We start from the raw sequence: 16,722 nt of genomic DNA, 5'->3' as shown, positions 1-16,722 counted from the left end.
CGTGGCCAAAGCGAGCATAAGGTGGCCAGGACGTGCGCTCCAGCCATCCCGGGGGGCGGGCACTGCGCAGTCGCCAGGTGACAGGCATCAGTGAATTCTGACACAGGATGGAAGAGAGCTTGGGCTGATGGGCTGGGCTGCATCAGCTGCGCCCCAGTTCTAGCCAGGCTGGTTGTTCACCAGTGCCCCAAAGATAACCCAGTAATTTTTTAAATTTTTTGTTAATTTATAACATTGTGTTAGATTCAAGTGTACAGGAAAGTGATTTGGTCATACACACACACACACACACACACACATTCTTTTTCAGATAATTTTCCATTACAGGTTAATACAAGATACTGCGTAGCATTCCCTGAGCTATACAGTAGGTCCTTGTTGTTCACCTCTTTTATATATAGCAGTATGTGTATGTTAATCCCAGGCTACTACTTTCTCTCTCCCCTTGCCCCCACTCTCCCCTTGGTAACCATAAACTGGTTTTCTGTGTCCGTGAATCTGTTAATATTTCTGTTTTGTAGATAAGTTCATTTGTATTATTATTTTAGATTCCACATATAAATGATATCATATGATATTTCTTTCTCGTCTGATTTACTTAATATGATAATCTCTGGGTCCATCCATGTTGCTGCAAATGGCATTATTTCATTCTTTTTATGGCTTAGTAGTATTCCATTGTATTTATATACCACATCTTCTTTATCTGTTCATCTGTCCATGGACATTTAGTTTGCTTCAAAGAGCCCCAGTGTTTAACCACCTCTGGGCTTTTGTCCATGCTGTTCCTCCTGCCCTGAATGCTCTCTTTATTTCTTTTCCTCTGTCTGAATATAAACATCTTTCAAGGCACAGTTACAACTTTGACCTCCTCTGTGAAGTCTTTCCTGATCATCTCAGCCCACAGTAATTTCCTCCTCTCTGCAAACCTACAGAACTTGGCTCATTTTTAATTTGTGCAGTCTTATACAGCTCCCCCATCTATAGATATATACCATCTACTTACATTTATCTTCTCAGTGTGATAAAATGATTCTTAAAACAGTGATATTTTACATGTGAAAAGTACAAATATTTACTCATGGATTGATAAGTGTTTGCTTGATTTATTCATTATCCCAACAAGGTGATTTTAAACAATGGATTTGCTGTTTCTTTCCTATCCTGCTGCTCTCAAAGCTTGCATTTTCAGAAGCTGCGAGAAAGAGGGGTGGACTGCAGCTGAAAGTCTCATTTCCCATTTTAAAGTTCCTTTATTTTTCAGCTCAGATTGTCCCTAACAGACAATGGATTAACTATTAAATTCTGCCACTTGCTACAGAGCCCCCCAAATTCTCACCCAAGAGCAGTCAGTCCTTATAAGGATTGCCCTACATGATCTCCAGCTTGGAATCTCATTAAAGCAAAAGCACAGTATAGTACTACCACCTGGAAGGGGAAAAGGTATTCAGAAGCTGAAAAAGTGAGAGGGGTCTCAGAAAAGATAATGGCTTCACAATACCCTCATAAAATGAGACCCTTCGTAGTTCATAATGGAGAAGGAAATGGCAATCCACTCCAGTATCCTTGCCTGGAAAATCTCATGGACAGAGGAGCCTGGTGGGCTGCAGCCCATGGGGTCGCAAAGAGTCAGGCACGACTGAGCTACTAACACTTATTATAGTTTAGAAAGGCTCTTTCCCTGTCTGTCCTGCAGAGGGCGAAACATGCTCTCCTTTTCTCAAATGGTGACGACCCACATTCGCCCTGCAGTCTTCCTCGTGTTCCTGTCCCTTCTTTCAATGCATACGTGATCACATTTTTCCAGGGCCCTAAAGCAAAGTGTCCTTGCTAGCACCGCACTCTGTATTCATTGTCAGGGCTAAGTTATCACGTTTTTTTTTTTAATTTTGGTAAAATACACATAACATGGAATTTACCATTTTAGTCACTTTTTAGTGTGCAGTTCAGTGGTATTAAGTCCATCCACACTGCCATACTGGGTTCTTTCCTGTGGTGTTTAGAGCAGTTTAATACTGAGAAAGATTATGAAAAATTCAAAGCTCTGGCACTAATTGTCCTTGGGCAGTCACTTACCTGTTTCCTTATCTGTGAAATAGCAATCACACCTACATTGTGGGGTTGCTGTAAGGATGAAATGAAAAGTGTACCGGTAAGGTCTTAGTATAGAGTTCGGGCAGGTGGTATATGTTCCATATTACATTAATCACAGTCTGCAAGCCAAACACGTAAAATTAGAATAATTTCCAAACCCTATAGAATAACCAGTACTTTGGCCACCTCATGCGAAGAGTTCACTCATTGGAAAAGACTCTGATGCTGGAAGGGATTGGGGGCAGGAGGAGAAGGGGACGACAGAGGATGAGATGGCTGGATGGCATCACTGACTCGATGGATGTGAGTCTCAGTGAACTCTGGGAGTTGGTGATGTACAGGGAGGCCTGGTGTGCTGCGATTCATGGGGTCTCAAAGAGTCGGACATGAGTTTGAGCAAACTTGGGGAGATAGTGAAGGACAGGGAAGCCTGGTATGCTGCAATTCATGGGGTCACAAACAGTCGAAAATGACTGAGTGACTGAACAACAACAGAAAGATAATTCAGTAAGATTTATGGAAGGAGTTGTACCTGGCTTATTTCCTCTATGTAACAATTTGTCATCGTGGTACGTTCTATTTCTAGGAGATCTCCTAATTCTGCAAAGTTTGCTTTGCAGTTTGCTTCCTCTTTATTTTCAAGCTTCAATGTAAGTAGAAATCATCCAGGAAGTGTGCTGGAATGCAGATTCTCAGGTCTCCTGAGAGTCCACTTCAGTAGGTTGGGGGCCCTGGGAACATGAATTTAACAGAGCATTGGGGTGGTCTGGGGGTCACACTTGGGGAAGCACTCTCATCATGTAAATAAACATTTGTGTCTAGACTCAGGAGGCTCCTTAACTTAGTCACTACCCTCCAGGGTTATATGTTGTAGTTTTAATACATTTTTTTCAGGCATTATTTTATAAACTGTTTCCACCTGTTGCTGCTGCTGCTGCGGCTGCTGCTGCTAAGTCGCTTCAGTCGTGTCCAACTCTGTGCGACCCCATGGACTGCAGCCCACCAGGCTCCCCATCCCTGGGATTCTCCAGGCAAGAACACTGGAGTGGGTTGCCATTTTTTTCTCCAATGCATGAAAGTGAAAAGTGAAAGTGAAGTCGCTCAGTGGTATCCAACTCTTCGAGACCCTGTGGACTGCAGCCCACCAGGCTCCCCCGTCCATGGGCTTTTCCAGACAAGAGTACTGGAGTGGGGTGCCATTGCCTTCTCCGTTGTTTCCACCTAGAAGTCCTTAAATGCTTTAACTATGGTAATGGTTCCGCCTGACATAGTCCACAAGCAGATGTTCCAAAGGGATAATCATGGGAAAGGTGAGGACCCTGCCTCCTCCCTGAGTCAGGAGCTGCTGGAATTAGAGTAGGTTTGGTCTCTCTGCCCTTGAACTGCACTGACCTTCAGTTTCAGGGGTAACTGTGGTGGTAAGAGCCCACACATAAGACACACTTAGCTCTGGTGTTCATTCGCACTGCAGTGCCCTAGCTGTTTAACCTGGCTGAACTTCAGTGTCCTAACCTGTAAAGTGGAGAGGACTGTCACTTACCTCACAGCTTTGTCATTAGGATTAGAGGTGGTGTTTGTGAAGCACCTCACTGAGGATCTGCCATATAGTAGGTGCTCCCCCCAAATCGTGAGTGCTTCTAAATGGTGGTCTTCCTTGCCTTTGCTAAGCTGGTTCTCTTTCCAGAGATGTCCTTTCTGCTTCTCTCTGTCCCTGCAAGTTGCCAAGTAGCAAACTGTGTGTTTTGACTGACTCATGCAGTTTTTAAAAATTAAAATTGGTTGCCCACACTGATAAAAGTCCAGATTTCACGCTTCTCTGGAGAAGCCAGAGTCTCTAGTCCTCAGGGACCCTACATGGTGACCAAAGGCCTGGGATCTGGGATGCTCCGTTATCCTCCAGTTCTGGGCTTTTCCAAGGGCCCTGGGGTCTCCAGGCTTCCAGCATTTGACATGGAATTCTAGACCATGGTTAAATTAAATGACAGTTGTATCCTTTGCTAGTGTTTTCTCTCTTGTGCTTGTTTCCTCATTGATGATACACCGTGCAGAGACGGGTAGGCGTTACTTCTGGCCGGTGGGGCAGTGCTCAGCACTTGGTAAGCCCCTCAGTAAGCACTTGGTTAACAGAGACCATACACTTGGTCCTCAGTTTACCTCCTCCACGTATGTGTCCCTCTCCAGCAAGACCGTGGGTTCTGTGCAGTGGCTACCATGGTGATGAACCCTTACTGATCCTATCTTTTACTATTTTATTTAGAATTTTTACCTGGATAACAAAGGAAAAAAAGAAAACAAGGAAACAAATGAGAAAATGAATGCGAAGAACAAGGAATCCTTGCTTGAGGTAAGATTAATTTTGCAGAGCAGTATAAAAGAGAGGAATATTAGCTGTATCTTTTTAAACTATTTGCTTTTTAGAATAATGGATGATTGAGAGACACACTGAAATTTTAACTTGGGGTTTTAAGATCAAATTATTACTAAATTATAGCTATTTAGATCATTAAACTGGTTCTTGGAGTTGGTTGTTCAAAAGTATTGTTCTAGACAATATAGTTTATTCTTCATGAAGTTGGATTGGCAAGTCTTTACTAAAAGACAATAATCCACATGAAACTCATCTCTAACATTCCATAGATGTCATTGCTTACATGCTCTTAACAGAAGTCAGGCGTGGCTTCTTTGCAGTGAATTCTCCGGTGCCCCTCCAGCAGGCAGGTGTGGTGGAAAGTTGAGATGGCAGTTGGAGATCTGACCCCAGTTTGGTTCTGCCTGTTGAGGTTCATGTGTTATTGGGCAAGTTCAAGAAGGTTGGTTTCCTGTATCGTATTGCATTATTACAAAGATTTAGCAAGAGAGTGAAAGCACCATGTGTAAAGTATGGTGCACGTGTCTGAGTATCACTCAAGGCTGTATTGCTGAAGTTCATTTGAAGTTCATTTGATTCTTTTGAAACTTCAGAATGACTTTTCACATTGCAACTTTGCTAAAAATTGAGGCCCTGGTCCCCGCCTATAATGCAGATGCCTGCCAGGCCACAGGTCACAAACGGGCATGGGAGCCCCAGATTTTTGTTGCCCCAACAACATGATGACCTTTTGAATTAGGAGATTTGTGGCTTCTCTTGAAAAGTCAGAAGACCTGGTGACACCTGGGCCCACATTCCCACCCGGAGCCAGTTCACTGATGCTCATCATGAGGAAAAAAATGTATAACTATGTGGGGTGATAGATGTTAACTGCACTTATGATGGTGATCGCTTTGCAGTATATACATACATCAAATCATTACGTCATCTACCTAAATCTAATGCAATTTTCTATGTCAGCTGTATCTCAATTTAAAAGTATGCCAAAAATAAAATACTAATTTATACATATTTTATGTACAGAATTAATGATAAAAATTTTTCTATTTACTAGCAGTGAAATCATAACTTTTCCACTTACAGGTAAAGGAATAAGTTATATATTTATCCACCTACAGTAACAGAAATAGATTTTATGTAATACTTCCACAATATGTACCAAGATTGTACTCACTACCTTCCTTATGAAGTTGGGGCTGTCAGCACTCTTATTTTGCAAGTAAAGGCACTGAGGTTGAGTCACTTGCTGGGAATCACAGAGCTAAGTGGTCAAGGAGCCTAGAAGTCGAACTCTGGAGCTGAAATTCAATCACCATGTTCTTCCTGTCTTTTGGCAAATAGTATGCAATGTCAGTATATGCATTCAATTAGAGCTGTAGACAAAATGATTTTTAGCTTGCAGGCTAGCTTGCCACAGTTTATTTCAATGTGAACAAAATATATGTTTATCTCTGATGGGTTTTATATCATTGGAATCTCAATTTCAGGAGAGTTTCTGTGGAACATCCGTCATTGTGCCAGAACTCGAGGGAGCTCTGTATTTGAAAGAAGATGGGAAGAAATCCTGGAAAAGGCGCTATTTTCTTTTACGAGCTTCTGGAATTTATTATGTCCCCAAAGGAAAGACTAAGGTCAGAAAGAAAAAAAAAATATGCTTATAAAAAAGACATTTCATGAAAGTGAAAGTCACTCAGTCGTGTCCAACTCTTTGCAACCCCATGGACTATACAATCCATGGAATTCTCCAGGCCAGAATACTGGAGTGGGTACCCTTTCCCAATACTGGAGTGGGTAGCCTTTCCCTTCTCCAGGGGATCTTCCCAACCCAGGGATCAAACCCAGGTCTCCTGCATTGCAGGTGGATTCTTTTCCAGCTGAGCCACAAGGGAAGCCCAAGAATACTGGAGTGGGTAGCCTATCCCATCTCCAGTGGATCTTCTCAATGCAGGAATTGAACTGGGGTCTCCTGCATTGAAGGTGGATTCTTTACCAGCTGAGCTACCAGGGAAAAACTAAAGAAATCCTCAGGTGGAAATTTCAGTACTCTGCCTTTTGCTGTGAGATTCATATGATGACAGTGTTTATTCAAATAAATATACTTTTAGGATAGAGCTTCAGAAATCCTTCTGAATCTTTCAGTTGCTTTCTTTTAAAGGTAAAGAAATCTACCTACTTTAAAAATCAGGTCTCAGAAATTATGACCAAAGCATTTCTCTAAAGATTAATTCATTTTTTAACATATTGATTTCAGAGGACTTTTTCCCCTCCCTTTTTACTCTGTTGTTCTGTAGGCATAAGAGTAAGACTTCTTTTACCTGGAATCAGACATCTGGGTATAGCCAAACTGGGGGACAGTTTAGCAAGATCTAGGCAATTGTAAAAGGGAATACCCCTTCAAAGGCCGGCTCCATGTTTAGCAGTCTATCCCACACAGTATTTTTAAGTATTTTTTGTAATAGCAAGATATTAAAATAACCTCTGGTCCTGTATAGTAGGATGGTTGAATAAATAATTACATCTCTACAGTGTAATGTTATGCAGCTATACAGTGCAATATTGCCTTTCATACATCCTGACATAGACCCCAAGATATAATGTTAAGAAAAAGAATAAATTCATGAAAAAATATTAAGAGTAAGATCTCATATATATTTTTAAAATTTTATATGTGAGTATGTCTACACATACATAGGCATATAAATATATTCCCAAAAACATTTGGAAGAATCTCTTCTCTGGAGAAGAGAAATGAAATGAGAAGAGAAGAGTGAAGGAAGATTTTCATTTTTCTTTTAAATATATATTTATATTTATCTTTAAATATAAATATATATTTATTTTTAAATTATGAATGCTATATTTTTCTAATTAAAAATACGAAAACTTTGAAAATCCAGAAGAAAGGCTCTCACAAGAAAAAAATGTACTGCCATATATAAAAGAATAATTGTGCATTGAGATGTAGTAATTCTGCCCTTTATTTTTTATTGATTAAAAAACAGAATGTGGGGGGGGGAGTAATAGAACAAATTTGTAGTTGATGTGTCACGAAATACGTAGATTAGAGGTCTTCACAATGTGTGTTATACGTAAGGGGAGGATTCTGTTTCCATAGCAACACTGCCAGCCCTAAAGAGATGGCATGAAAGGAATCTTTTCTCCTCAAGAAGAGATGCATGAAGTGTGTGCTGATTTTCTGAGCATCAAATACCACTCATTGTTCATCCACGAGGGACTTTTGTCCTAAATGCTCAGTCATGAAATCCATCAGTGACTTAGAATGGCAAAAGCCAAAATAAAACGTCTGACAAGGTGCTCAGTCACTGTGTCTGGACCACATCGATACAGTAATGGTGTCTCCAGGTCTGCCGGTCGCCTCTAGGGGTCCGTGTGCAGGAGCCAGGACACCAGTGTGATCTTTGCTGCACCCGTGGCACGCTGTTCTGCCTTAGATGTGCTCTTCCTCTTCTTAAAATGCAGGCCTGCTTTTAGAAGACTACATGGTAAATGCTTAAGGAACACCTGAAATTCTGCATTTTCCTACTAAAATGTCACCCTTCATTGTGCCGTGAACAACCTTGGGAAGATATTACCTGTCAGCTAGGTTGAGGTTATTTTTTCCTTCTCTTTCAGACATCTCGAGATCTGGCCTGTTTTATACAGTTTGAAAATGTCAACATTTACTATGGGATTCAGTGTAAAATGAAATACAAAGCACCCACTGACTACTGCTTTGTTCTAAAGGTAGGTTTTAAGTCCTTACCTTAGATCTGTAAGCAGTTTGAATCAGTTATTTCCTTTTTAGAAATGTTCAGTGTTATATAGTTAACTACAAGTATAACATAAGAAGCTTTTTATTGTAAACCAAAGTAGGAGAGGAGAAAGCATTTCTACCCAATTCAGATCATTTTCCCCAAAGTCTGTTATTGAGTCTAAAACTTTCAAGTTAGCCTGTCTGGATTTCTTCATCATTTTATGAGAATAAAAGCTCTGCATTTTGGACAGATTTTATTTATAATTTTATTGACAAAATGATTGATTGTTCAGTTCTTTATCAGGTCCTTATTCCATTGTAAGATATTTTGAGAAATTAGAAAGTTGACAAGACTTCCTAGAAAAATATAGAAAATAGAAAAAAAAATCTTTTTCTAAAAATAGTATTAGTGGGTCTTGAAACTTTTTAAAGCGCACATTATCAAAAGACAGTATGTATTATCAGATGTCTGGTAAGGTTGACATTAGCACCATATTTTGGAAGGTTGGGCAGAAGTAACTTTTCTCTGCTAAATGTTAACAACTGACTCCTAGAAATGGACTCAAGGAATTTATGGAGCTCTTCTGGCCATGTCATTGCCTCCAACACCACAAATTCCCCTTCACAAGTTCACACCAGAAAAACCCAGTTTATCTCATTCCATTCGGCTCGGGTGCAAGGCTGTGTGCAGAATTTCTTTTTTTCCTGCAAATATACTTTATTATTTTTTATTAAATTATAAACATTGCTGTGCAATGTTATATAAATTACAGGCATACAGTAGAGTGATTGACCATTTTTAAAGGTTATACTCCACTTACAGTAATAAAATCCTGGCATAGAAAGGGCCATGAGAACAGCGGCAAACACATTATACATCGCATCTGCAATGCAGTGATTTAAGCACTTTTCATATGTTAATTAATAGATGAATTCATTTAATCCTTTATCAGCTTTCTGTGGTAAGAGCCCAGTTCTCCCTAGTTTGATTTCTGTATTTATTTTTGGCTGTGCTGGGTCTTCGTTGCTGCGCACAGGCTTTCTCTAGTTGCAGAGAACGAAGGCTACTCTCTAGTTATGGCGCACGGGCTTCTCGTGTGCGGACTTCTCTTGTTGCGGCTCCCAGGTTCTAGAGCACAGGCTCAGTAGCTCTGGTGTACAGGCTTAGCTGCTCCATGGCATGTGGGATCTTTCTGGACCAGGGATCGAACCTGTGTCTCCTGCAATGGCAGGTGGATTCTTTACCACTGAGCCACCAGGCAAGCCTCTCTCTCTAGTTTATAGATGTGGAATCTGGGCACAGAGACTCTCAGCCAGGAACTAGCTGAACCAGGATGAGAAGCCAAGGTGGAGAGGGCGGTGTGGGGAGGCTATTCTCTCAGACACTGTTTGCTGGCACACAAAATCTCTTCTCAGCCTCCCCTAACCCCAGCCCCAGCTGCTCTTGAACTGTGTTTTCACTGTGTTGCTGTCAGCCCTTGGGGCCCTCGTTTGCAATCCTGAGACTCAGAACTTAGGAACACAGAGGCCCTCCTTTGCACATGGACATCCCGATGCCTGCACGGCATAAGAATGTCTTCTGGCTCTAAGCATCAACAGTCAGGGCTTCTCTGCTGGTGATGAAATATGCTTCAGAGCAGACAATATAATGAAAGTTGTCAGAAGGGCCCATAAACCCATGGCCAGAGGCTGGAACAGAGATTTTCAGCAAGAGAAAGCAGAGATCTTGGACCTAGAGGGCTCCAGGCTGAGGATTTAGACCCAGTGAGCAGGGTGGGAATGTGGTTTCTAGTGCTGACTCACAAACTTGGGACTAGGTCCCAGGATCATGTGTTGAACTATCTGGCCTGGGACGCAGGTCACCCTGGGCTGCACTGAGAATGGTGATGCTGAGACCCAGCGGAGGGCCTCCCACGGACGGGGCCGAGGGCTCTGAGGTGGAGAAAAATGCAGGTTTGACGATTCGAGAACAAACAAGAATCAGAATAAACAAACAACCCACCAGGAACATGCATTTCCCTTTTCTCAAATGATGATGATGGATTCTGTTCTAAAGCCAGGTTCCTTATGGGCAGTCGCCCTGCTCGTTGGCACTTAGGCACACTTCTCACTTCCTTCCCATAATGCTGGGAATTTTTATGCATTTGCTGAGTAAAAGGGTCAGTCATCCTTTGGAGAACTTACTTGTTTTACAAACATTTTGGTCATTTATTTCCCTTTCTGTCCACTCTAGAGGGCGGAAGAAACTCTTGATATGCACATATTTCATGAGGTGAGCAGATTGACAGAATTCAAAGAGTATGCACATACATTGCAGAAAGGGCTCAGGATTAGAGTACCATGTTAAGAGATCGTGTGAGTCCATAGATGTGCACGGGCTGAGAAGTTCAACCCGGGAGCTTCTTACTCAGGATGAACCTGTGGATTATGACCATCCATGGAGGGTGCTGCCAGGAACATGGGAGTTTGAGTCCTGGCTCTGTCTCCTGGCACAGTGTCAAGACTCTCTAAGCTTCACTGCCCTCTGCTAAGAAGTGGAAATAACACTTCCCGTGCAGATTAAACCATCTCTGCCTGTAAGACTATTAGTGCAATGTTGACAGACATAACCAGTGAGCAAGAATTGGAGTCATTCTTACTGCACTCTAGTACCAGTTAAACATGTCTGTTGACCAGCATTTCTCAAACTTGAGAGTGCATGGGACTCACCACGCACTCTCTTTAACTTACTCTCTTTAACTTACTCTCTTTAACAGGAGAGCTGTTAAAGACAGGTGGTTGGGCCCCCAGAGCTTCTGATTCTGTGCATCTAGGATCTGGCCCAGGAGTTTGCACATCCACCAAGCTTCCAGGTTCTTATCTGCCTCTTCCTTCCACATCTGTCACCTTTTCCAAAGAACCTTTCTCTGTTTTCCAACTTTTGCTGCAGACTTTACCATGTCATTGAGTGATCATGCATTTGTTTACATACATCTCCCTCAGCAACACCCCAGCCACCACTTCCTAAGTACGATGTGAGCCACTCTTCCTCCTCTCTGCCTAACCACCCAGAGGTATCTACTGGACACACGAGCCCTTGGTTCTCATTAGGGTTCTGCCTCTCAGTGTGACTTTGAACACATGGCTTAATGTCTCTGGTCTCCCACTGTTTCAAGGATCCGTAAGATCCCTTTGGACAAGGGTCTGCAGCTGCCCTGACCTTTCTGTGCTGCATGGCATGTCTGCGGGAGCTTCTCCCTTTCTGTGGTCAGGAGCAACCAAACCAATGGCAGAAGAGGCTGGCCAGTGGCATGGAGCTGGCATTTTTCCTTAAACTTCTTTGCAAATATTTTCGGGCTAAAAACTCAAGGTAGTAAACGCCTTGGCAAGGTCCCAAGACATGACAGAGGACTAAACCCAGGGACTTGCTGAGTGACGTCCCAGGAGCCTGTGGGGTTCCTGCCTTGATGGGGGAGCCAGAAGGGAGCCTTGAGCCCACCGGGCAGCTCGTCTTAGAATCATAAAATCTGAGGCTCACAAGTGATCTTTGAGGTCATCTTCAAGATCACCTGATGTTTAATTCTCCTGTGTCCAATCCTGGTACGCTTGTGATATGAGGAAGTTGGTGAGATGCACCCCACTCATGTTGGGGAGAATGAACCAAAGTCTGTACATCAATCTCTTCATCACAGGAGGAGCTGTGGTTAGAACTCAAGGTCAAGTGTTTTGTGCTCAGTAGCCTCTGTGTTTAAAGGAAGAACCACATTTTACTCTGGATGAACACACTTAAGAAATTGTTGATTGTGCTGTTTAAGTGGATCCGTCTACCCAGACAGTTGCTTCCTGCCTTTCACTCCAAGCACAAATGATTTACAGTCTGCTCCTGGGAACCCAGCTTTCCCGTCACACGACATGCACACACACACACACACACACACACACACACAAACAAATTTTAATATGCCAAGCCCAAGGTAACAAAAATCAACTTTTTTAATTCCTCCAGGGGAAAAAAAAAATAGTTGTTTTCTAAGAACAATTATAAACACCAGATTGCTGGATACACCCATGTTTTGCCCCTCTTACACAAGGGCCAGACCAGAAAGTTCTGTTCTGGTTCAGTTGGAAAGTTTGGTTGGAAGTTAGGGAGCCATGTTGCTGGTGCTGAAAGACAAGAATGTTCTGTATGACCTTGGACCTTGAACACTCCATCCCCTTTGCACCAGCCCATCACTGCTCTCTTTGACCGGGAGCTCCTGGAAGGCCTGGGTGACCCCCTAGTGCAGCACCCAGCTCACTGCCACTTAAAATTAGACAGAAATACTCCTTCTCTGGGCCATCCATGTGGGGAAGAGATGACAGAAGACAGGGCAAAACCCTGAATTCCTCGTAACAGAAATAACCCTAGGCCTGCATGAGAGTCACAAAAGCACTGATTCCTTGACATGAGAATTAGAGCACGTAAGTTCCCTTATCTGATAAATGGAGAAGTGATTTGGATTTCTTGTAGGGCTAGAAGCATGAAAGATGTGAAGGTTTCCAGATGTTCAAAAAGCAGGAATGGACATGACTGTTGACAATATAGTAAAAAGTGCTTGTGATAAATCATGTCAATTCTTTCCAAATTTAGCCTCTATAAAAAGTACCCCCGTTCCTAATTCTAAAATTGCTACCAGTGATTTTGGCCACCATCTCAGGAAATTTCAGACGCTGTGAGAATTTTCTAAACATTTTTTGAAAGGTGCTAATTTGTGAAGAGTTTACAAATGGTCTTTGGAATGACTCTTTTCCAGCATCCCCAGATTCAGAAGGAGTCCCAATATATCAAGTATCTGTGCTGTGATGATGCCAGAGCACTAAGCCAGTGGGTCACGGGTATCAGGATCGCCAAGGTGAGAGAATGGGTGGGCTCACCCGACCTTGAATTTGCCAGCTAGCCTGGCAAAGTGACGTGGGTCCAATCTTTGTGTTACTCGGAAACAGCTGAATCATTCTTTTTTTTTTTTTTTTTTTTGGCTGCACAAGATCTTAGTTATGGCCTGTGGGATCTAGTTCCCTGACCGGGGATCAAACCCAGGCCCCCTGAACTGGGAGCTCAGAGTCTTAACCGTTGGACCACGAGGAAAGTCCCAACACCTGATCCATTCTCACTCAGTCAATGTCATTAATGGATCAATGCCAGCACTTTCACCTCGTTTGTTGGCCCATTGGTTTTTTATTGAGTTAAGTGGGAGTGGTTCACACATGGACCTTTCCCATGACCTGAGAAGCAGGGATTTATTTTCACATGAGCCATTGCAGATATTGATTTCTGGAGAGCTTTGCAAGTGTTACGCGTAATACAGAAACATGAGATACAAGCTATGGCAAAATTACATAGAGACATGTGTCATCGCACTGCATAGCTAAAGCTCCCTTTGCGTTGGGAGGTACAAATATTACCTGATTTTGCTAATCTGGAATATTATTTCACATATGAAAACATGGTTTGTGGATTTTTCTTTTTAATGGAAATACTTCTACTACAAGTATCTCAGGAAAGGGGTAAAAGGAAGAGTCACGAGGTCCTCTTTTCCCTGAATTTGTAGATTGCAGTGGAGTGCAGAGTTTGGGATAAATGGATTGCTCTGTTGCTTCTTTTGTGTTCTCTCTCTAGTATGGGAAGACGCTCTATGATAACTATCAGCGGGCCATGGCCAGGGCAGGGCTTGCCTCTCGGTGGACCAACCTGGGCACAGTCAACGCAGGGCCACCAGCCCCGCCTTCCACAGGTACCACGCGGGGGGGGGAGATTCTGACACCTGTTCCAAGCTCAGAGCTTGTGCTCAACTGGAAGATACGCAGTTGTATGCCAGAATCCCAGGACAAACACCAGACCTGGATGCATTATTATGCCATTCTCTTCCACTTTCTCTCCTGCTCTACTGTGTCCTTCTCATCAACACCGATCCCTTCTTCAAAGAAACAAATTTAAAACCCTCCTATGACTCCAAATCCCCCTCCTGCTCCATCGGACAAGTAGACTATTCTAAAGAGTGGACTGTATTTGCTGTCTCTGTTATTCTACTTCCTGTTCACTCCCCAGGGCTTCCCAGGTGGCTCAGTGGTAAAGAATCTGCCTGCCAATGCAGGAGACCTGGGTTCAGTCACTGGGCTGGGAAGATCCTGTGGAGAAGGAAATGGCAGCCCACTCCAGTATTCTTGCCAGAGAAATCCTCTGGATAGAGGAGGCTGGCAGGCTACAGTCCATGGGGTCGCAAAAGAGTCAGACACGACTTAGTGTGGAAACAGCAATAACTGTTCACTCTTCATAACCATTTCAGTCAGGCTCCTGCCTCTAGTACGTCATGGAAAATGCTCTTGCTAAATCAAACTACTATAGACTCCTCTTTTTTTTTTTTTTTTTTTTTTAATTTAAACTTTCCAGCTATACCCCCACAGCATGGGGATCTCAGTTCCCCCACCAGGGATCAATCCCCAGTCCCCTGCATTGGCAGTGTAGACTCTTAACTACTGGACCACCAAGGAAGTCCCATAAACCCTTCTTTCTAGCTGACCTTTCAGCAACCCCAACACAACTGACCACTCCTCCTGGAGCCAACCCCTTTTCTGGGGTACTACTCCAAGTCCCACACCCAACCTTAACTTCTCTAGCCACCCTTTTTCAGCCCGCTCTTTATTAGAGCAGGTTTATTCTTCTTCTACCCCAACTTAAATTACCCAAGGCCGAGTCAATCCTAACCCTACTCTCATACTATCTCCCTAAGTGATCTGATCCACCCCCAGCACTGTCTATATGCTGACCACCTGTAACTGCATAAATCCAATCCAGGCTTCTCTGTTGACCTTTAAACCCATGTATCCAACTGTCTGCTCAGTGGCTTCATCTGAATGCACTCCAGACCTCAAACTCAACATCTATAAAACTGAGCCCATCCTCTTCCTCTCCCGACTTGCTCCCCCATGATTGTTCTGTTTCCACAAATGACATCATCATCCGCCCAATTACTCCTGCAGGAAACATGCAAGAAAAGCTCATTGTTGTCAAGTCGTGTCCGACTCTTTGCAACCCCATGGACTACAGCATGCCATGCTTCCCTGTCCTTCACTGTCTCCCTCAGTTTGCTCAAATTTATGTCCATTGAATCGGTGATGCTATATAATCATCTCGTCCTTTGTCCTCCCCTTCTCCTCCTGCCTTCAATCTTTCCCAGCATCAGGGTCTTTTCCAGTGAGTCTGCTCTTCACATCAGGTGGCCAAAGTATTGGAGCTTCAGCTTCAGCATCAGTCCTTCCAATAAATATTCAGGGTTAACTTCCTAAAGAAGTGATTGATCTCCTTGCAGTCCAGAGGACACTCAAGAGTCTTTTCCAGCACCACAATTTGAAAGCATCAATTCTTCGGCATTCAGCTTTCTTTATAGTCCAGCTCTCACATCCGTACATGACTACTGGAAAAACCATAGCTTTTGACTAAGAAAAGCTCATTCACCTTCAAATCCAATCACTCCTCAATCTTATTGATTCCACCTTCTGAGTATTGGTCAAATCTGTCCGTGCCTGTCTGTCCCTACTGCCACCAAATCCAGACCGCCACCATCTTCACGTGGCCACACAGGCTGGTGCTCCAGTTCTCCCGATGCTTTCTGCTGCTCTCAGATAAGTCCCGGTCCCCAGCAAGGCCACCAGAACCTGCATGACATGAGCCTCGCACATTTCACCTCTTCCCCCATCTGTCTTCCTGTTCCTGTCACAAAACCCATCTGTTGTTTTTTTTTCCCAATTTTTCAAAGCCCCAAGCACCCTTCTTTCTTAGGGACTTCACAGATACTCTTCCTTGTTTATGAGGCTCTTTTCTTTCCCTGGAGAAGGAAATGGCAACCCACTCCAGTATTCTTGCCTGGAGAATCCCATGGACAGAGGAGCCTGGTGGGCTACAGTCCACAGGGTCGCAAAGAGTCGGACGCGACTGAGCAACTTCATTTTCACTTTCTTCCTTTAACTAGATCTCTTTTTTTTTTTTCATGTTTATTATTTATTATTTATTTGGCTGTACCAGGTCTTTAGTTGTATCCTGTGGAATCTTTTCCCATACGTACTCTGCAGGCCAGAATACTGGAGTGGGTAGCTGTTCCCTTCTCCGAGAGATCTTCCCAACCCAAGAGTCCAGCCCAGGTCTTCTGCATTGCAGGCAGATTCTTTACCAGCTGAGCCACAGGGAAGCCCAAGAATACGAGAGTGGGTAGCCTTTCCCTTCTCCAGCAGATCTTCTGGACCCAGGAATCAAACCAGGGTCTCCTAAGTGGGATCTTTCAGTGGCCACATGTGAACTCTTCCCAGGTGGCGCTAGTAGTAAAGAACCCGCCTGCCGATGCAGGAGACATAAGAGATGTGGGTTCGATTCCTGGGTTGGGAAGATCCCCTGGGGGAGGGTATCACAATCTATTCCAGTATTCTTGCCTGGAAAATCCCATGGAAAGAGGAGACTGGCATGCTATAGTCCATGGGGTTGCCAAGAGTCAGACAG

The 16,722-nt window shown here is 43.4% G+C and overlaps 1 protein-coding gene across 3 annotated transcripts in view; it reads left to right on the top strand.

Annotated features, from left to right (window-relative positions):
* APBB1IP (amyloid beta precursor protein binding family B member 1 interacting protein) overlaps positions 1-16,722 on the top strand; it is a 75,444-nt gene that overhangs the window by 52,223 nt on the left and 6,499 nt on the right. For all 3 annotated transcript variants that reach the window (XM_055543629.1, XM_055543628.1, XM_055543627.1), the window contains 5 exons: positions 4,352-4,438; positions 5,950-6,093; positions 8,096-8,206; positions 12,989-13,087; positions 13,852-13,966. In XM_055543629.1, the coding sequence (XP_055399604.1) occupies positions 4,352-4,438; positions 5,950-6,093; positions 8,096-8,206; positions 12,989-13,087; positions 13,852-13,966 (556 nt within the window). The remainder of the gene's footprint in view (positions 1-4,351; positions 4,439-5,949; positions 6,094-8,095; positions 8,207-12,988; positions 13,088-13,851; positions 13,967-16,722) is intronic.

The sequence above is a fragment of the Bubalus kerabau genome, chromosome 13, assembly GCF_029407905.1.
Source record: "Bubalus kerabau isolate K-KA32 ecotype Philippines breed swamp buffalo chromosome 13, PCC_UOA_SB_1v2, whole genome shotgun sequence".
Classification (NCBI taxonomy): Eukaryota; Metazoa; Chordata; class Mammalia; order Artiodactyla; family Bovidae; genus Bubalus; species Bubalus kerabau.
Note: the sequence above shows the minus strand (reverse complement) of the source record. Positions and strands in the feature narration are given on the sequence as shown.